A 21,512-nucleotide genomic window follows, 5' to 3' on the forward strand; every position below is an offset into this window, starting at 1 on the left:
GGGACAGGACGGTGCCCTGGGGGACACCGGCCTCCATGGGACGGGTGGTGGAAAGGGAATCTTGGATTTGGATGCGGAATTTTCGGTGGTGTAGGTAGGATTTTATGAGTTTGGTAAAGGATATGGGATATTGGTTGGTGAGCATTTTCATCAGTAGGCCTTCATGCCAAACCGTATCGAAGGCCTTTGCGACGTCCAGGAAGACAGCACCAGTGTACTGTCCCCTGTTGAAGGCCGCCGTGATGTGCTCGGTAAGGCGAAGGATTTGGAGTTCAGTGGAGTGATTGGGTCGGAAGGCGAACTGCTCGTCTGGAATGACTTGCAGTTCTTGGGAGTGGGTTCTTAGACGGGTTAGGATAATTTTTTCTACCACTTTGCTCATAGCCGGGAGCAGGCTAATGGGCCGGTAGTTGGATGGGATGGTGTGATCTTTGTTGGGTTTTGGGATAAGGATTATGTTTGCTGTTTTCCAGCGGGTAGGGAAGTGTCTTAGTCTGAGTGTCGCGTTTGTTATGTTTAGTAGGGCCATGAGGCCCTTGTGTGGTAGTCGTTTAAGTGTCGTGTTATGTATATTGTCGGGTCCGGGGGCTTTTCTGTTTTTAAGTCTGCGTATTGTCAGTCTTAGTTCGTCAGGTGTTGCGGGGGGGATTATGTCATTGTCTGGCTCTCTGTCGACGCGTCGGGCCGCGCGCTCAGCCACTATCTCGAATTCCTCGTCTTCGTCGGGCAGCTGAGGCAGTCTACACTGCAGTTCCAGGCTATCGGCGAAAGCCTCGGCCTTTTCCTGGTTCGTGTAAACCACCCCCACACTACCGTGGATTGGAGGAATTTTACGGCGAGCGGTCTGTCGCAGGGCCCTCTGCGTTTTCCAGAGGCTGTTGTCTTGTGGATCCAGCGACTCCAGGTGCCTAGCCCAGTTATCCTGGGCCAGTTCATCCAGAGCCGCCTTCACCCGTCTGTTAAGTACGTTTAAGTCATGTCTGTGTCGGGGGAGGCGGGTGCGGGTGGCAAGCCGTTTCGCACGTCGTCTGTCACGTATTAAGTTTTTTATGTCATCGGGGAGGGTGCCCCGGGGGTTTGTCAGTCGGGGGACAATAGTCTCCGTCGTAGTCTGAGTCAGGGCGTTTTTAATGTCAGTCTCAAGGGAGAGGATTTGTATACTATATCATTTATTACCATTCAGATTTTATAACCGAAATATATGTCTTTTTTTAAGCACTTACATTTATTAAAAATTGTTACATATCAAAGTGACAAAATAAAGCCCTTTGCACATGTCAAGTTAGCATGTTAGTTTTCGGTTACTAAGATGCAAAGCCAAATAGATAGTAGATAATATTTAATCCCCACCCAGTTACTGGAAAATTAAGGATTAACAAAAGTAATAAAAACTCATGTATCAAGTATATTAATTATAAAATTGTTAATGATGTTAAATCTTAAATAGGGATGAATAATTAACCAATGTTAAGTGTTATGAAATATAGGAAATTGTACTCTACTGATGAATGCAATTTCATGAATTGTGATCAATGTATATTTTGTCATATGTAAGTAATTAAGCCAAATGAAATAACATACAAAAAAAAAAATTAAAATACATCCTCATACATGCTTTAATTATTTATGATATAACAAACAACACCAGCTTTAAATTAAGGAAATAATTCGTAGAATGTGTGTATGATCAGATGATAAATTAATTTCGTATTCAGTAAGTACAAATTAAGTCATATCTTACCTATAACATAAGCAACAAGAAAAACTCCGGATGTAGTAGCTCCAACAATAGCTCTAGCTATTGTAAAAGTCCAATATTCAGGGGCAAAACCAGTTATTATTCCAAAAACAAGTTGAGTTACCAAAGATATAAAAAATGTAATTTTTCTGCCATATCTGAAGAGAGAAACATTGAATTTGTATATTTTTTCCGACATATTTAATATAAATTTTTTTCATTACTTCCTAACAACCTTTAAATTTAACCTGGCATTAGTCACAATCATATATTTCACTTCATTCATCGTATGTATATCCAAGATTACATCAAATCTTTCAACACATTTATTTTTATTTTAGTAAAATTTCTCATTTTTATATGCCGAATGTTTATAAATATATTAAATTAAAAGATTTCTCTAATAATTATTTCATTTAATACGATTTTATAACATCATTTATTTTAATAAAAAATATAACAAAAATGATTAAAAGAGTGATAGTGATAGTTTAATGTAGGCGAAATTTCAAGTTGAGCATACATTCAATTTTCAGGATATGGCAAGTTAAACTCTATTTGATTCATCCTCGCCAATCGGAATCCATTCTCGGTGACCTCTTGCGTTATTTTAAAATTTTCAACAAATACAAGCAGTAACATTTTTAATGTAAAATTTTCTGTTCTTTTCGAATTTTTCATTATATTTTACCAAAAATATAGTACAAGAAAGTTATAAAAGATTTTTGTAAAAAATAATTTGCACTTTTGCTAAATATCTTTGATTTAACGATATTTTTATACTGAAAACATAGCAAATATTGACGGATTTATATATTCCCTTAAAAGATATAGAAAACACTTAAAGAAGTCACTCACTAGCACTGGCGAGCAATTGCGTATTATTTTACATGATCTGAGTGATGAAAATGTAAACTCATTGCTTGCAAAAAGCGTAGTCCCTCACATAACATGATGTTTTCTTAAAGAATATCTAATCTTATCCTAACTGTTGTAAGGATACATAATTGTATGCATGCAACAGAATCAATTTTAAAAAATCGCTAATACACACTTTGATTACCCAATTTTTTTCTTTCATCATTAATCTTACAATCTAATCAAAGTTCTTTGGATACAAGGTTTAGAGTATCTATCAAGATTTTGTAAGTCCCCAGTATAAAAATACCGATTAATTGAATATTTTCAGCAAAATCCCGATTTTTTTTGTAAAATCGGCAGTACCTCATTAAAACAATAAGTGTTTGGTAAAATCTAATGGTAGATTCATAAAGAACGAAAGTTACATAGAAAATGGTACACTTTGCATATTTGAGAATCTTGAACACAATGAACGAGTGTGCCGAGAATGTTGGATTCATCTTGGCGTGAACAAGCCAACTAACAGGTTCGACCTGCCAGATCTCCAAAACAAAAACTATGCTCAATTTAAAATTTTGCTTACTCTAAAGTATCGCCACAAGCTATTAGTTAGACCACTTTCGAATCGAATTCGTGAGGTCGACAAAACGGACGAAATTTTGGGTCACTTTTCATTTTTGGCAAATAAAATTGCTGTGTTCTAAACAAAGATATTTACTGTATTTTTATGCAATTTTATTTGATTAGAGGGATCCTTTTTGCTGATGGTGGCGGTAACCACAATGTTTCATTTAGTGCCTGCACTAGTTTTTTTTTCTTGGACAGCAGTTTCTTTGAGATCTTTAATTAGGATGTTTTTATGTGGAATTTTTTTATTGTGCCAATATATTAAAGTTTTTTTTTCTTTCATCTTTAATCAATTCTAAATTAGTGAACCAAGTAGTTGTTTCAACATACATTACGAACTAGTTCTGCAAGTCTCAAGACCCAAAGAGTTGATAAATCTTACAAAAAGGACCTTCTGGTTATTAGCCTACATATATCTCAAAGTTACTTAGCGTCAATGCAAAATTTTTATTACGTTTTGATGGGATGTACAAATTGACGAAATTGACACCTACTTCGGACCCCTTCAAGTTTTTCGTTTCGTTTGTTGTTTGTTTTTTCGTTTGGATGTTTTTTATAAAAATTTTAAATATTTCTCGCACAGCCGCTAGATTGCCTACAGTCTTATATTCGATATATACGTCTCTATCTTCGAATCGAAATAATTCCACTTCCCATTCATATAATCTTGCAAAAATCAGAAGTCCTATAATCACTTTTATTTTACGTAAGTATGTTGTATTTGTGTTACGTTCTCTGCTAAATTATTCTTTTATGAAGTCAACGTATTTGTTTGCATAATGAAGGAGAAGTTGTAATATTTCTTCTTCATGAAACACTTCCAAGCTCGTTTCCAAACATCACGTTCTGTTTTGATTTCCTTTGCTGCTTATATTATACCAGATGATTTAGTACTTATGTTTATATGTATATTCTGTTCTAACGATGCTGGTTTCACCATTTGATTTGAGATTTCTTCCAACAAAATGGGATGTATGACTTGTTCTCTCTGTCCAAATCCTATTCCTTAGATTTTCCAAAAGAAGCATCACTAGAATCATAAGCCATTTACTCAACATTTTTTGAAGAATTTCTACATCCTCTTCATCACATCATTAGGATTAAAATACTGATGGTTTGATGAAGCCATCGCTGTTGATGAAATGTAAATTAAAATTATTTTGCTGACATAGGTAGCTGCAATATATCTCACAATACATTGTATGCCGACAGGTCTATACTGGCATGTCTTTTTTTAGCAAAATATACTTTAAACATAAGATAAAGAACTGGAAAGGTAGTGGGAGAGCAAAATTCATCTGTTGTGGGTTAGACAGAACAAAAAATAATATAGTCTCTGTATTTGATACATACACCAGCGACTAACACCGAGTTAAATAAAAAATAGAGAAAATCCCAATAAATCACAATATTGTCGTTTTTATGATGTTTAATTATTAATCAGTTACATAATATAATGCTTTTATTTGTATATGAAAATTGATTTTTTATTGTACATATACAGGGTGTGCCATTTAAAACTCCCGAAATAAAGAAATTTATTTTAGTTCCGGAAATTGGGGTTGTTAGGTCCCTCGAATAATTTCAAATTGTAGTTAGAACTGTTAGTTCAAATCTTTCGGTATAGATGACGTGACAATACTAACAAATTTTTTTGATTCATGGAACGTGGAAATGAAGTCCATCTAAAAGATCGTTAAATTTTAAATAATTTTTGTAATATAAAGTTTTTCCCTACATTTACTTGTTTTCGAGATATGTCGACTTCAATATGCAATGTCTGATGCAACAGGAAAATCTATTACTTTATTTAAATCACACTGAGACAAAATATTCTTTTAAAATATTGTTATAATGGCTTTATTTACATCACATACTAACAAACAATAAATTATAAAGAAAACAAACGAATGATCAACTACAGAAAAAAAAATTGTACTTTGGTAAATCTTATAAGGGGCAGTCACAAACAATATTTTATCAAATGTTATTAAAAATGCAATCATAGGTAACTTATGTCATTTGGTTAAAATAAAACACGTATGACGGATGACGCATATTAGTTTTCCAATAATTACAGTTTTATCAGCTTGCGTCTTTCAATTAAATTATACTAGTTACAAGATTTACTATTGTACAATTTTTTTTTCTGGAGTTGATCATTTGTTTTTTTTATAGTTGAATGTTTGTTGGTTAGTATGTGGTGTGAATAAAGCAGTCTAATACGTTTTTTCTGTAGTTGATCATTCGTTTGTTTTCTTTATAATTTATTGTTTGTTAGTATGTGATGTGAATAAAGCCATTATAACAATATTTTAAAAGAATATTTTGTCTCAGTGTGATTTAAATAAAGTAATAGGTTTTCCTGTTGCATCACACATTACATATTGAACTCGACATGTCTCGAAAACAAGTAAATATTGGGAAAAACTTTATATTACAAAAATTACTCAAAAATTTAAAAATCTTTCAAATGGACTGCATTACCACGTTTCAGGGATCAATAATTTTTTTAGTATTGCTACGCCATCTATACAGAAAGATTGGAATTAACAGTTCTAACTACAATTTGAAGATATTCGAGGGACCTAACAATCCCAGTTTCCGGAACTAAAATAAATTTCTTCATTTCTGAGATATTGGCAGTGGGAGTGTTAAATGGCACACCCTGTATATACCTTATAAACCAAGATATAAAACAAGTAGGCATAAACACTTTTTCAAATTTTTTAATATGTATAATGCAATAATAATTGAACATCATAGAAATATATGTCTAAGCCTAAATAGCAGTTTTTCACAACCAAAGAAATTCATCAATTAATTCATAGTACACTTTATTAGAACTAGACTCCGATCTTCAATGCATCTTTTAGGTAATGCTATTCTATAAAAGGATTTTATCTAAATATTATATAGGAATGTGATACACATTCAACAATTTAAGGTTTCCTTATATCAAACAAATGTTTAAAAATGAAGGCATGACGGATTTTGCACAACATGAGGTAGGTACCTATATGAACAATGGTTTATATATTGTTGAAATTTTAAAATTTCTATTATTGTATTAATACTATTTTTTCAATAATAATTTATATTGCCTATTCAGATTAAAGACAGACATCTAATAAACAAGTTTATTTATAATAAAATAGAAATAGAACATTTATTTAATTAAATATTATGAAATAAATTAGAAAAATGTGTGCCAAATAATTATTCTTAAGTGGGTTTGTTAAGTAAATGAATCCTAGACAAACAATAAATTAAAGTGTTAATTTCCGGAAGATCACCCAAATAACCCTATATTTCAATTTCAAATATGAAATGAACCTAATCAGCATGCAATATCTACCTAAAAGTAAATTAATTTAAAGCTATGCCTCTACGAACCTGTCAGATAATTCTCCAAAAACAATTGATCCAATCATAACTCCAACCATGAAAAGTGAATTAGATGTAGCAATAAGATACGCATTTTTACATGTTAAGTCGTACTATAATAAAAAAGATATCAAAAGGTGAGAATTAATCAGCTATCACACATAGTGCTTATTAAAATTAAAAAATATGTAAAGATAAATAACTATTTGTAAATATTACAAAGTATTTACGCTTCCATCATGCGTGTTTTATATTTTTTTAAATATCAATAATTCCATTTTTAAATTAGTAATCCATAAGGAACAAAAATCAGTTTTAGATAACTGAATTGCAATATTATAGTGACGCAGAAGTTATTTTATTTTTATAAGGATAGCAAAATAGAAAAACATATAAAAATAGAAAATTTTATAAGTTTCATACTTTTATTCTTATAAAGTATTTACCATTATACCTATTAAAATTGAAATTAAAACTTTTCGGTTAATAATTATTATATATTTGAATTAAATATGTAGAAAAGTTATTTTTAGTAAATAATGGAATAGTTTCAATACAGTTGAAGTAGAATGAAAATATATGAATAAGATTGCATAATTATTAATATCAGAATATGTGTTTGCAGGAACAGTGGCTATTAATTTACATTTAATTGAAACCTATTGTTAGTTAACATTAATTGACCTATAAAATCAAGCAATCAAATAGTTTTTTCTTTACAAATGTGTTAAGGAATAAGTACAATAAAATATGTTACCTCTATCACTGATGTATATCCATATACTGCATCGTCAAATATATACTTTTCACAGGTTTGTGTTTTGTTATTAATTATAATATCACATGAAGAACTTTTGTTATTTCTAGAATCCCAGGGATAATACTGTTTTATTATGCTACTGTTAAGGTGGTAACTAGCATTTATTGGTTCAATTGGTAACTTACACCTGAAACATAAAAATTTGGATTAATTACAATACATTACATTTTTTTAGTTATTGTCAGAAATGATTTATTTATTTATATATTTTTTATATATAATAACCTGTGAGGGTTGATTACAGCAACGATAATAGTAAAATGAATCATGTTAAAACTATGTATCTGTTATTAGTAGGTGTTTTAAAGCGAGAATATTTTGAGCTTCTCATACCATAGAAAGGCAATAAGAACCAACATGTAGAAACTCCTAAGAATAAAAAACTGACCAAAGTGTTTTATCACAGCACCCAGCAACCACAAAAGCAGGGCTTGCTAGATAACACATCACATGGACAAAACAAATGAACTGTTACGATTTATTTTAAAGTCACACGATTAGAAATAACTTCCACAGGATACAGACAAGAATTACTTTAACAATTCTTAAACTTATATCCAGAATTATGTGTCATTGAGAAAAGATTAGTGGACCACAAGAGAGTGGTGGTAAATTAGTGAAAGGCTAACATTACTAAAATTGAAGAAACTAAAACTGTTGTTCCGAAAGAACAAGACTTTGAAGAAAAATGAGAAAGAATTAATAATTCTACAAGAGTAAGAAGGAAAGGAGGTAAGGAAAGGAAACAATCTATTGATAAGATCGACCTTACCAAACTGAAAGACAAATGAGAAAGAACACTAACCATACAAAAAATAATAAATAAGAATATATAATGATCTAACAGAAAACACAAATGTAGAAGAAATACATATGCCAGTATACACTTGTATGTACAAGTACAACAAAATTCTAGGAAACCAAGATGACAAATAAGATTAGAGAAAAAGATATACAAATTGGGACAAGAAATGTTGAATAACCCAATACACATATATTCAAGAAAATAAAGATAGCCTTTAAAAAATTGCCATATAATTCACTATAAAAAACAACCAATGCAAGAAACGCTTGAAATATTAAAACAGACATTTGCAGTATACTCGGGTCATTTCAAAAGATATAAGAAGTCAAATGACAGAAGAATACAAAATTCAGCGTTTAGAATTAGAAACAGTTCTACAAATTCTTAAAATTCCATTACCATAATAAAGGACATCAACTGTATAGGGCTATAGTAGAAATATATAAACATTGAACATTTCTAAATCTATCGACACAAAAACACTATCTCATCTTCATTTCAATACAACAGAAAAAAATAAGTTGGTCTTCCAAACCACTTCATGGTAGACAGTAGACACTATAATAATGTAAATCAGGAATAGTTTGATAGGAGACAAACATACAAATTCCTACACAGAGAGTAGTCTTGAAAGTGGGGATATTATGCTTGTAATTCAAGATCAGGCATAGCCACAAATAAAAGTCTAAAGGATGATGCAGTCACAAATGATAAATACATACAATGCCATTTATTTCACGAAATCATCGATCATATACTATCGTGTTGCAATATATTAGCAAGTGTTGATCATACAAATATGTATAAATACTGTAGCCAAAACTATAATACATCATTTCAATATCAACTGAATAAGAATAAATATTATATTATATTGTGGGATCTGACATTTTGTCAGTGTGTACTGTTGTACCCATTAAAATAATGTTAACGAGCAGCCTATGGAAGATGTACTTAAGTAATGTGTCAAATGTTTTATGCCGAGAAGAAAGAATGAGCCAATCAGAAAGCCTCCAACAATTCCCACCTGTACATTAAGGGAAAACTGATGCTGATGTCTATGTGACACCACATGTTGATTTTCAATTATTATGATATTCCTACAGAAGATATTTTTATTTGTAGAGTATTGGTGCAAAAAAATCGAGAATTGAATTATTTCTTGCATCCATCGACACAGAGCTACTCTATGTGGAAAATTATAGGAAAAGATGTTTGTACACACTAAATATGATAGGTGTACAAAAGATAATTTTTTAGAATCTTCCCAATTGTTTAATGGCTAATATTTAATGAATGAGCAAACTTCCTAGTGTTTGTTGCATGACTCTTCGATTTCATTAAGTGCCTATCTATTTTCCATTTGAAGAGTACCTAACTCTTTAAGAGTATTTTAAAACTTCTGGTTTCACTAAGGATCTGATGTAAATGACTAAACATCGTATGATGCCGAATAATGTGATTTAGATAACATTCTTCAAGGCACCTGGTTGATAATGTGTTGTAGTTAACAAAATCGTAAACGAAGAGCATTCACAAATTTCACTATTTGTGTAATTTACCATCCGGTTGCAATAAATGACTTGAGAGATTCGCAATGACAACACTGTTGATAGCAATGTAATTTTTGTAAATCCTCGATGAACAATTATTAAAAAAAATTGTGATAAAAATAGATAATGAAGCATGTAACTCCGATCAGCCTAAAATAAAGTCGAATATGTATGCTAGCAAATTTTTTTTGTAATGCACAAGTACCTTATTACTAAAAAATAGGACATTTTACTAAAAAATCCAAGAAGTAATAAGTACCTTTGATAAGATGAAGTAACATATCAAATTGCTTTTTTATTTCTCCAAATGTGAGAAAAGTTGCATTTTAAATGATCCATTTCAAAGAGTGTTAACTCTGATAGAAGATCCTTCCTCTTACTTTTTGATAAGGAATAACTTCGTAATTTTTTTCACAATATTAAAAAAACACTGTACTTATATTATGAATTAGGTAATTTGCGGACTTAACGTCATCAGTCTCGTCTTCCAATTATCGTCTAACAACTTGATTCAATTACGCGATTTATTAGACTGCATTAAACGCGCGATCTGGCGAATTCAAAACTAACCAATCGACTAAACAGTTGACCTATCACGTGGAACAGTCGAACCAGCCTGTTTGACTGGCCCAACGATTGCTTCCATTAGTTCAATCGTTCCATTTCATTAGTTCCATTGTTACCAATCCATTTGTTTTGACATATTTCTGTCTAGTGCCGGTGCGTTTACATTTAACTTAACCTCATTTTTGTTTTAATTTGTCAGGAAATTGTTTGTTTTGGAATTTGTGTTTTTAATGATGTATTATATAGTAATAAGGAAACAAAAAGACACTGACACTCCTGCAATATCTGAAGTAATCAGAAATGCATATATATCAAATGTATTTAATTCCTGGCTAAATACGCTATTCAGTGAGGTAAACTAATATTTATTCTTTATGTAAATCCATTTACTAACTGTAATTAATTTTCAGCTAACTTTTCAGTTAATAGTATTACTCTCTGCACTTTTATTTATTTGTCTAGGGGTTCCCTTATTCCATTGTTTGATATCAATTCCTGTAGTAGTAATAATTTTATATGTAATAATTTACGGTAGTTTAATAATGAAAGCGGCTCAAGTAATGTATGAAAAAAAACCTTTAATGTGTTGGGTAGCGGAAGCATATGAACCCCTTTTAATAACGAAAAATCCAGATAACTGTTGGTACAAAATCGTTAGAGATGATGAAATTGATATAGAAGAATTAAAACTCAGTGGCTGCCAGCGAAAGGTAAATGTAACATATTATTTTGCACTATAACTATAAACTTATATTCGTCACTTGAAAATTAATGATGTGATCAACTAATCCCTTTCCTATTTTAAGTGTAAGTAGTACTGCTTTTTTATGTAACAAAAAATTAAACTCCGATGGGGAGAAAACAATTTGCATATAAATTCGCTTATATGGATATGCAGAAAAGGTTCTTCATTGAATGATGTTTGCGAAGAAGTATAGGGAAACAAGAGACTAACATCATAATGTAACCACGCAGCAAACTGCTATTCAAATACACATCTGAGCATGAAAGAGAAGCAGAAGGGATCTCTGTTAATTTTTTTTTATTGTGAATCTACCCAAGGTTATTGAATATACATTTGAATTTCATTTATTACTAGAAAAACATAACAAAATAAATATTAATATTGAAATATGTTTTTAATCATGGAAAGGACAAAGTGATCTTTTAACGAATTTTAATTTTTCGCTTCCCTAGACTGAAGCAGTTTACCCTGCCTTGAAGAAATGTCTACATTTGTATATTCATACAGTTTCATCTTGTTTCGTACCCATTTACGCTCAAATGTGTACCCGTTTGAATGCTTTCCAATATACAGCCAAATATAGACAGATATATCGATATACCAAATGACATTATATGGACGGTTAACAGTTAAATAAGATCGACTTAATATATTTAACTGAAATATTAGGCTTGTTACACATACCAAATCTGTCATGAATTGGATTAATGCACATATCTAATGCCACTGTCGGCAGATTTGATCCCCGTAGGCATAAGACCGTAGATCAGTTATATTCGTAGAGAGAAATTAGGCACCCTCTCTGCAGGTGTGGTAGGGTGGAAGAACGTTGGCTTGCCGTCCCTCTCCCGCACAAGTCTCCGACTTTTGAGCTAATCCTTGTGGTTAGAATGAGGGGTAGGGATATTATTATTTAATCTTCTGACTTGATCATATGATAGATGCGTCTGTTAAAATTAGGGAACCGCTACTCATTAATTTTACTTTTTTTTTGGCCACCACAAATGAAATCAGATATCTTAAAAAGTAACGAAGTTAAATAAAAAATTGTATTTTTCCTTTTAAATCTAAGGAAGCAAAATTGAACTAAGGTAAATTGATCTAAATTGATTTATTTTCTTTCAAAGGATTTATGATGGCTCAATCCTTTCTGAATTTGACATAATTAGAATTTATAATGAAAAGTTGTTTTCAACATTTTTTTTTTAATTAAATTGCACAGTTGACAATAAAAATGATTTGAAAAATTGTGATTTTATTAAGTAATAATAGTATTTTATTTATTTTTAATATTTTTTACTAAAGTAATAATATTATATTTAATGTTTTTACGTCAGTGTAAACTTATTACATATATGTAAATTGTTTATTTTATTTTACTTTACTTTATTTTATAAAAATCAAAAATTTTCATTAGTACCTATATCACTGGTAGAGCAGGAAGAGACAGAATTAAAGTATTCAAGTATTTAGATGAAATAAAATATTTTACCTATAGCAAACTGTTAAGAGTAATATCCTGCAGCCACTTGCAGCAGTCTAAACCAGTTTTTTATTGCAAATAGTGTACAATGAACTTGTATTTACAGTTTATCAACTTTTTATTTGATGGTACAGAATATATTAAGAGCTTTTATAATAGTACAAAGGGCATTTCACAATGTATCACAATGATCATTATTATACTGTGTTAATGAAATTACTGACAAAACAATTCTATTATTTCTTTTCAAACTATTATTTTACACAAGTAATGTAGTTGACAGAGAAAAATTTAATTTAATTATGATAATTAAAAACAATGTATTTTTTGCAAAAACAAGATGAGATAAATTAAAAAGGTAAAATTTGAAACTATAACAAATATTAAAGGTCAAGACTAATTATGTTCAGAGAAGAGCCATGCAAACTGCACTCGATTTAACTACAGAGTTATACTATTTTTTAAAGTGCATTAATTGTAAAATTTATTCTGTATTTGTCTTTAAATTCCACTGTTTGGCCATTGACCTTCAAAGTTAATCAATTTAATACTGAATCTAAATCAGTCTATTTCGTAGCTTTAAAGTATTGTTTAATTTCAATTTTAGTTTTGCTTACGTTATTTTATCTTTTATAATAACCAATAATTTCGATTATAGCTGTCACATATACTTTCTTTTTAGGTTATAGGGACCATAGCTGTTATGAAACATTTTCAACGAGAAGACTGGTGTTGGCTGTTTAGATTAGGTGTAGAGAAAAGGTTTGAAATTTTGTTTAAAAATTTATTACATAAATAGATATTAAGAATAATAAATACATCAGACAACAAAATCCGTGAGCCTCTTTTGCTTTTTGCAGTATAACATATACAACATGTCCACAGAAAAGGTGTTGAATAGGAAAAAATTTTGCTGGTTCTTAAAGTGTGACTGAGAGAAAAATTTTACATTTGTTGTACCATTCAAAAAACTTTGAATGGTACAAAAGTAAAATGCACTTATTTGTGAAGATGTGGAAATAAATTACTAGGAAAAGTTGTTCAAAAGTAAAAGGCAGTTTCCAATACCAATTTTCAAAAAAATCGGCCTACTTTTATTTATTTGTAATCATTAAATTTATTTTACTCAAATTAAATTAATCCAAATTAATAATTCACAAATTTTAATAAAAGTTTATTTACTTAAACACACTACCACCATATTAAGCACGTTTTTTAATGGACAAGTAATTCATCAAAACTTCTTTTAACCTCATCTAAAGATATTGAAGCAACGGCACCTCTAATCGCATCCTTTAATTGATCAATATTGGAATCTACTAGATGTGCAATAAACAATTTGTTTCAGTCGATCCCATAGGACATTTTTCGCCTTGGCCATAACATTGTACTAATTAAATTTTTTGCTGTAAAGTAAGCATTTTAACCTGACAATGGCGATGGTTAATAAATTATAACAAGCAATTCTACTAATTCTACCGGTTTTTAAAAACATTACAAGAATTAAAATAATGTCTATGGTATTCTGTAATAATGCTATAAGTTAAAAATTGGATAACGATATATATTTTTTTAAATTATTTTTACATGTAAAAATTACCTCTGAAATTTGTGCATTCCTTTTAACTTATTTATATTGCGAAAATTAGGCATATGTTACATTATTTTTTATATGAATAAAAAAAGAACATTTTCAAATAGATCAATCAAACAAGGTATGTTGATTAAAAAATATAAAAAAAAAATAAATTATTAAACTGATATTAAGTATACAAATACATGGTTATGGACAGCAAAAGCTAATGAGTAACATTTTGAAAGATTTTAAATTTATGTAATTGATAGTAGGAAATAAATAAAAAAATTACCTATTGGAGCATTTTTTTTCAAATAATATAATAAAAAGTGCAACTTAATCGCAAATATATATTTATTAATGAAAATTAATTGCAATATACTGATTTATCTTTTTTTTTTTTTGTTAGATATCGTCGAAAAGGTGTAGCATTAAAATTAATTCAGACTGTTCAGAACTGGTGTCATCAAAATCATTTTAATAATATTGAACTAGTATTGACAGAATGTCAGGATGGAGCAAGAGAATTGTTCAATGTTACAGGGTATGGTATAAAAAATATAATCAAACAAATAATCCTATAAACATTATTTAAGCTTATTATTTAATCATATTTATAGTCTTATTAATGCTAGAATAAAAATTTTCTCAACATTAATTTGTGACAAATTAGAAAAAAATCTAATGAACTGAATAATTTTTCTTTAGTGTTGCCACATATGTTCCTGTTTTTTAAATTTGTATAAAACTGTATTATCCCAAAAACTTTTTTATTTTCTAGTTTTTGCAAGAACAGAAAATAATCTTTATTAATGTTAATCCGAGTACTGTTCTTTTTAAGATTGAAGTTCAAAAATGAAGCTTATGCAGTTAAAAATAAAAAATATATTTAATAATAAATTAATATTATAAATTTGTGCTATATTGGCAAAAAATTAAAATGTGCCTTAAAATTAAATAATACTAAATTTTTCAAAGAATGAGCTTAAAATATGTATATCAAAATATTTGAATACTTCAAATAAGTTATTAAAATAAATTTATTCTGTTGTAGGTTTGATCTGAAACAACTATATCATAAAAAAGTGTTCACTAGTGCAGTAACATTGCAAATGTTTCAACTTCGATGTGAAGTTAGACCTACTTTTTAATATGTATTTTAGGATTACATATATTTGAGAAAATATTTGCATTTTTACGTTTTGTTCCTAGGCATAAAACTGTCTAAATATTGTACTGTATAAAATTAATAAATACATACATATAAACAAATGGTTTTCGGAAACTTTAATCTAGGATTAGTAATGAACCATTAACAGTGAACTAAGTGAAAATATCAAAGGTTCATATGACAAGGTTAATGATTCTACTGATCAGGTTAACAACATTATAGTTTCCGAAAAGGCCTACACATACACAGGTCAACTAACTTCAATTGGTCAGTAAGATGCACAAGAGAAAGTGCACTGCATATAAAAACTAAGAGGAGGGAAGTAAATACATTAAAACAATCAAATCGGTGAGTTGGAAAACTGTACCGTCCAAAATTAGGCATTTTAAGTGAAGATAACCATGTGCTCCCTCATCATGAAAATCATACAAGATCCTTAACCGTTAACGGTATTTAGCACGTTGTTACTGACCAATGAGGTGGAGAACCGTACAATGTCCATATATCTCAAAATGAAGTTTTTGGACATGTACAATTTTCGAACTCACCAAATCAATTATTTATTTACATAAAGATGTATTTATTTATTCATAATTTTATTATTTATATCTTTTCTTTTTGTGAGAATTTACAGCTTTTGTTTTATGAGATCTGAAATAAAATGAACTCGGCAAGTCCCTCTTATACTTTGCCACTACACCTGACCGTCATCGACCAAATGAAACGAGCCGAACTGTACATGCATGTATATTTATATCACTATTTTTATACATTTTATATTTGCATTATTAAATAAATTCAAATTAAAAGTTTTTTTTTTATTTACAAACAAATTGAGATTTACACAAACTTAAAAAAGCCTAATTAGCCTAATCTATATTATGGCCACATTATACATGGTATCCTTTAATTCGACAGACATTCTTATTTAAATTTTCGGCAAAAACACAACAATAATTTGACAACTAACTTGACAAATGTCAAATTATTTCAATTGTTTTTGGAGTGTTTCTGGACATGGCCAATTTGACAACAGGTCTGATACGAGAAAATCTGTCCAAAAAATAGAAAATTGCAAATATCTCTAAAACTAGTAACGACAACCCTAACAATGCTTATATGGCTTGAAAGGAAATTTCAATTTGCATACGACACAGTAAAAAAATATAGGGTGTTCCATTAACAAAATTATAGCTGTTTGAAGTTATCAAAATGTAACAGCAAAAATTAAACACCTAGTATTAAATGTTTTAATTTGTCGGTATACCATAATTTAGGGTTACCTATGCCCTTTACAGGTACCGAAAATCCACTTGATATCACACTCCTGAAAGAGTTACTAGCATCTCCGCGGACCCTTGCATCTATCAAATTTTTTCTTTAAATATTAATATCTCGGATTCTATAACTCCTAGGTATAGGGAATATTTAATAAAGTGACCCTCAAACTTCACGAAGAATCCGAAAATGCAATAATATATAGGGTGTCCCATTTAAAATAACGAAGTTGGTGTCGACTTCCAGTATAACCGGAAGTGCTAGAGTTCTAGATATTTTAGTTCTATTGGCCCCAGAGACATTGCCATGTTGCCAAATTTTCAAATTTTTCGAATCAGTGCTTTCGTAGATATCGATCGACGCAGTTCCCGGTGGGACACCCTGTATATGAAAGTAAATCAGAGGTTTTTTTGATGTATTAGCTTTGGTAATATTTTATTACATAATATACTTTTTAAATTCAATTAAATTTTTTTAGATTTCTTTAACATTCTTTCATACTACAGGGTCTAAAAGTGCGTTTCCAACACACAAAAAAAATTCAACAATCTTTTTACCGGATGGGTATGAAAGAAAAAGTGAGTTATATGTTTTTTGAGAACCTTGTCTAAATATGAGTTGAACAATAGCTAAAAACATATACCCAAATTTGATATTAATATTTTACCCTTTTTAGAAGGTATTGGGCCACATTCAACCTGCTATGTCTTTTTAAGGAGTCAGAATTGACCCGTCAGTTCATTTGAAGTTTTACTAATTTTGACAAAAGAGCACACTGTAATGTTTGACTCATGTAATAATTTATATATATTTAAATTATTTTTTACACCAATTAAAAAAAATTAAAATTTTGAAAAATAGAAGTGGTGGTAGGTAAAATAATGTTTATACCAAAAACAGATAAATTCGCTGACAGAGCATTGCATCAGGTTCTTGCCTGGATTATCACAAAATTATTGATAGAAGATTTAAAATAAAGATGACGACCGTATCAATTTTTCATGAGTTTTTCTGAAAATAATGCTTTTGAGTTTAATTAGTTTCTGCTGTAAAATATTAGAAGCAAATTAAAAAAAAACGATAAATCCATATGTAATTTTTAAATATTACCGTTATTTAGTAATATTAAACAAAATTTTGAAAAATGTTAACCGAAACTATAAAAGTTTTTTTTATTCTGGGACCGAGTCTTTTGCGATTTATCTTGTTTTGCATCTGGCCTCAAATTATATGACAATTAATTTACAAAAGGAAATCATCTAATTATGTAAAAAGCAAATTAAAATAATAACGTTATTAAGTCAAGGACTTTTTAAAAGAGGACACGTATCATTTTCATTGAAGCGTTAAATATTTAAGTACAAACATATGAATATAAAGTATACTATTGTTCAAAGTGGAGCACCCTAAAATTGAAGTAAACTGAAGTGTGTTTTATTTCAAAATTATCCAGCAGGTTCTTATTCCGATTGACAGGCTATGTATCAGGTTTCAAAACGGCCTGTTATACATACTTTTATATAAGGTGTTCAACAATATTTGTTTTTTTATCTGTTTTTAAAACAATACATGTTTTCTGTCCATAATTATCTACTATCCTACTTGCATTTAATTGAATGAAAGCTAAATTTTTCCTAACAGAAAAAAAAATTGTATACAAAATATCACTTTTTAAATTGAAAACAAGCAGAGATAGTGATTACTACTAAGAAAAAATCTGTTATGTTTTGAATACCCTGTATAAAAGTTTGTCCATTTCTGAAGTTTATGTGTTGTTATAGTCTTTCCGAAGTCAGTTGTACATGTATAAAAACGCTTAGCAATAAAATTTAATGAGTTTCATAGGCGCCCCTAAAAAAGTTTTCTGGTAAATGTAAAAAATAATAATTTGTATATAACGTGTAGAAAATTTCTATTATATGTTCATTTGGCCAACAACATATTTTAATTATGTCCTCAAACGATTTTATTATATTGATGGCAAATTTTGTTTTGTCCCTTTCAAAAGATCTCCAAAATGCCATGTTGTAATAATATTAGTAAACAAAATATCCCTCATATTTCCCCCTTTCGCAATTGCAATATGAATGATTAACAGAAGGTGCCTATAATAAATTAAAATTACCTGAATCACACCAAATTCCGCATTGCTACATTGCACTGCTAGGCAATTTGTCAACAACTGAAATTTATGGCCCAGTCGCCCAGTGCGGCTGTGTTTGTTTTAAGCCGGTTGCCCGCGCTCGTATTCTTTAACTGGGCGTCTACACTTCTACCACCTCCAAGTTTAGCACGACTAGACCTCTATATGGGTATGGCTAAATAAATATGGAAACAAGTTTTTCAAATAGTTCAGTGCCGAGTTGTTGCGTAGCAACCGAACCTGGTACGTACTGCCTAGCTCTTTGGTCTTCAATTGAAATTGGAAAGATTACCATTTTGAAGCCTGATAAATACTGATAGTTGGAGTAAAAAAGTATGACCTCTGTAGAATAATTTAGAAATTACACATCTTTCAATTTACCCCAATTTTTGTTGCACATCTCCTGAATTCTAGCACAAAGTAGATTTTATTTAATAGCATGACCGCAAAATATACTCTTAGGCCACAAACATAAGAAATAATGCATAAATATATTTTTTATTTGTTATAATTCGTTAAATGTATGTATATTGCATTTTGTGAAAATTTCAATAAACCAATTTTATTGATAACTGGTGTAAGTGAAAAATTAAGATTATAAGACAATGTAGGTATACAAATACGTACGTACTCACCTGTAATTCGGTTCAGCTATCATGAACACATTTCCGAACTTGTGAAAGGCACATAATATAGCTGGTAAACACAACAAAAAATAAATTTTTTTTTGATATCTTCCAAAATCTCCCAGTAATGGTATAACATCATCGTAACTCATTCTATGCTTTTTGTTTCCACTAAAAATAAAATGTAAAAGTATAATACATATCAGCTATAAATTGCGTATTTTAAAGTTGTACGAGTTATTTAAATAAATAGGAAAATATTTATCATAACCTATTTCATATTTACTCATAAAGGGTTTGGTGTCACATTATTTTAAACAGTGAATTTCTTTGAACCAAAAACAGTTAGGTACTACCAAGTTTGCAAGCAAGTCATAGTAAATAGAAAATAGAAAATGAATATATTTTCTAGAATAAGTTGAGATTAAGTTATTTTTTTAATTAGATAACATGGAAAAAAATGTACCTAATGTTTGCCAGCTTCTTCATGAAACGACTTCATGAGCTAATTCATTAATTCGCAATTTAAAACAGTAGGTATCATAGAGAATTTATTCATGAATAAATTCACAAAGTTTTTTTATGAATTAATTCATCAATTTATTTATTAAAGGTTTGGTTTTACAATGTTCTTTTAAACTTCGAAAATTTATTTAAAACAAAAACAACTCTACTACCAACTTTGCAAACAAGTCAGTAATTCATAATAAAGACAAATTGAAAATTAATACATTTTCTTGGAAAAAATGAAAAAAACTGTAATCTTACTTTTCCAGTTCAATTATAACTCTCTCTATAAAAACATCTGAAGTAAATATGTAAACGTACACAAATAACTTAACCTCAATATTTTTATTGGTACTTCTCAATTTCAAGAAAAAATTCACGAAATTCACAATATATTCTAATATCTGTTTTACATTTCTTCATGAATTAATTCATAAAGTTGTTTCATGAAGATGGGCAAGTGAAGTGTAGAGTAGTTTCAAAATCTCATGAGCCGCGAAATGCGCGAAAGGCGTGGCGTATCCACATAATTCTTCTAATAAGCACGTTGTGAAAACACTGACTCGGAATTAGACCACGTGCCTCGTTACAACCAGAAATGAACTAAGGCGCTCGGGCATCAATAAAGTCAACTGGCGAACGTTCGTTATATATATTTTTATTGCTTAAATTAAAATAATAAAGAATATAACATTTTATTATGATATTTGTAATCGGAGCAAAGGCTTGTTTACGCTACGAGAACTCGAGATAGACAATAATGGATGTAATGTTTTTAGGACGTAGAATAAGTTAGGCGACGCGACGGTCGGAATTATGTTTCTGCGCATATCAAGGTCAAAGCTCATAAGATTTCTAACACATAGCCTGGAGCCCACCCTAGAAAAAAAAAACGAACTGGTAATATTTTTTTGGTCGGTTAACCGGCTGACCAGCTAGATCCACTCCAATCAATCCTACCTGCGCCCATGGTAATACATCCATTCTGCTGTCATATAATTAATTTATTCTCCACAAATTTATTCGTGAAGTTCTTCACAAATTAGAACATGTTCTAATTTTCGTACAAACAAAAATACTGTGTTGAAGTTACTCATTTGTTTGTATATACATACTTCAGTACCTACGTTTTTATAAAGAATGATACGCGAACTGGTAAATTACGATTATAATTTTTTTCCCGTTATCTAATTAAAAAAATTATAAATCTCAACTTATTCAAGAAAACATTCATTTTCAGTTTGACTTTATTTACTACAACCTGCTTGCAAAATTGGGAGTAGGTAGCTGTTTTCGTTTCAAGGAAATTCACGAAATTTAAAATATAAAATCAAACCCTTCATAAATAAATTGATGAATCAATTAATAAAAACTTCCTGAATAAGCTACAGACCACAGACCTCACTTGCAGGTTATTAGATTAGATTTAATAATCAATTTCCTCCCAGTAGTACAGATTTCTACTCACCACAATAAACGCAACCGTTAGTTTTTAATGTCTTAGAGTTCTTAGACAATCCGTTGATAACATCCTTCCTGAATAGCAATTTTAGATTATATTTTAACAAGGTGTTAAAAATTAAAATATAAACGGTCAGTTACCTGCTTTTAACGTTAGTTGAATA

General features: G+C 29.9%; 2 protein-coding genes across 4 annotated transcripts in view; one reads left to right on the forward strand and one right to left on the reverse strand.

The window, feature by feature from the left end:
- The window catches only part of LOC108916687 (organic cation transporter protein), a 30,584-nt gene extending 10,326 nt beyond the window's left edge, over positions 1 to 20,258 (reverse strand). The window contains exons 1-5 of one of the 3 annotated variants that reach the window (XM_018722985.2): positions 20,149 to 20,258; positions 19,390 to 19,551; positions 7,371 to 7,560; positions 6,623 to 6,726; positions 1,742 to 1,896 (exon numbers count right to left, since the gene is read on the reverse strand). In XM_018722985.2, coding sequence (XP_018578501.1) covers positions 1,742 to 1,896; positions 6,623 to 6,726; positions 7,371 to 7,560; positions 19,390 to 19,532 — 592 coding nt within the window. In that variant the 5' untranslated portion in view covers positions 19,533 to 19,551; positions 20,149 to 20,258. Of the gene's footprint in view, positions 1 to 1,741; positions 1,897 to 6,622; positions 6,727 to 7,370; positions 7,561 to 19,389; positions 19,552 to 19,666; positions 19,741 to 20,148 lie in introns of those variants that run through there. The other 2 variants (XM_018722986.1, XM_018722987.1) reach the window with 2 other exon arrangements.
- On the forward strand, positions 10,518 to 16,135 carry LOC108916689. Its single transcript, XM_018722988.2, has 5 exons — positions 10,518 to 10,711; positions 10,769 to 11,068; positions 13,269 to 13,348; positions 14,572 to 14,706; positions 15,217 to 16,135. The coding sequence occupies exons 1-5, from the start codon at positions 10,589 to 10,591 to the stop codon at positions 15,311 to 15,313; spliced, it is 735 nt and encodes a 244-aa protein (XP_018578504.1). The 5' UTR covers positions 10,518 to 10,588; the 3' UTR covers positions 15,314 to 16,135.
- Positions 20,259 to 21,512: the final 1,254 nt, after the last annotated feature.

Source organism: Anoplophora glabripennis, unplaced genomic scaffold (assembly GCF_000390285.2).
Source record: "Anoplophora glabripennis isolate ALB-LARVAE unplaced genomic scaffold, Agla_2.0 scaffold1734, whole genome shotgun sequence".
Classification (NCBI taxonomy): domain Eukaryota; kingdom Metazoa; phylum Arthropoda; class Insecta; order Coleoptera; family Cerambycidae; genus Anoplophora; species Anoplophora glabripennis.

Excerpts from the sequence above, each read along its gene's own strand:
- LOC108916689 (XM_018722988.2), top strand. The coding sequence starts at position 10,589 with ATGATGTATTATATAGTAATAAGGAAACAAAAAGACACTGACACTCCT. Across the intron at positions 11,069-13,268 it reads TCAGTGGCTGCCAGCGAAAG|GTTATAGGGACCATAGCTGT; the intron begins GTAAATGTAACA and ends CTTTCTTTTTAG. Across the intron at positions 13,349-14,571 it reads AGATTAGGTGTAGAGAAAAG|ATATCGTCGAAAAGGTGTAG; the intron begins GTTTGAAATTTT and ends TTTTTTTGTTAG.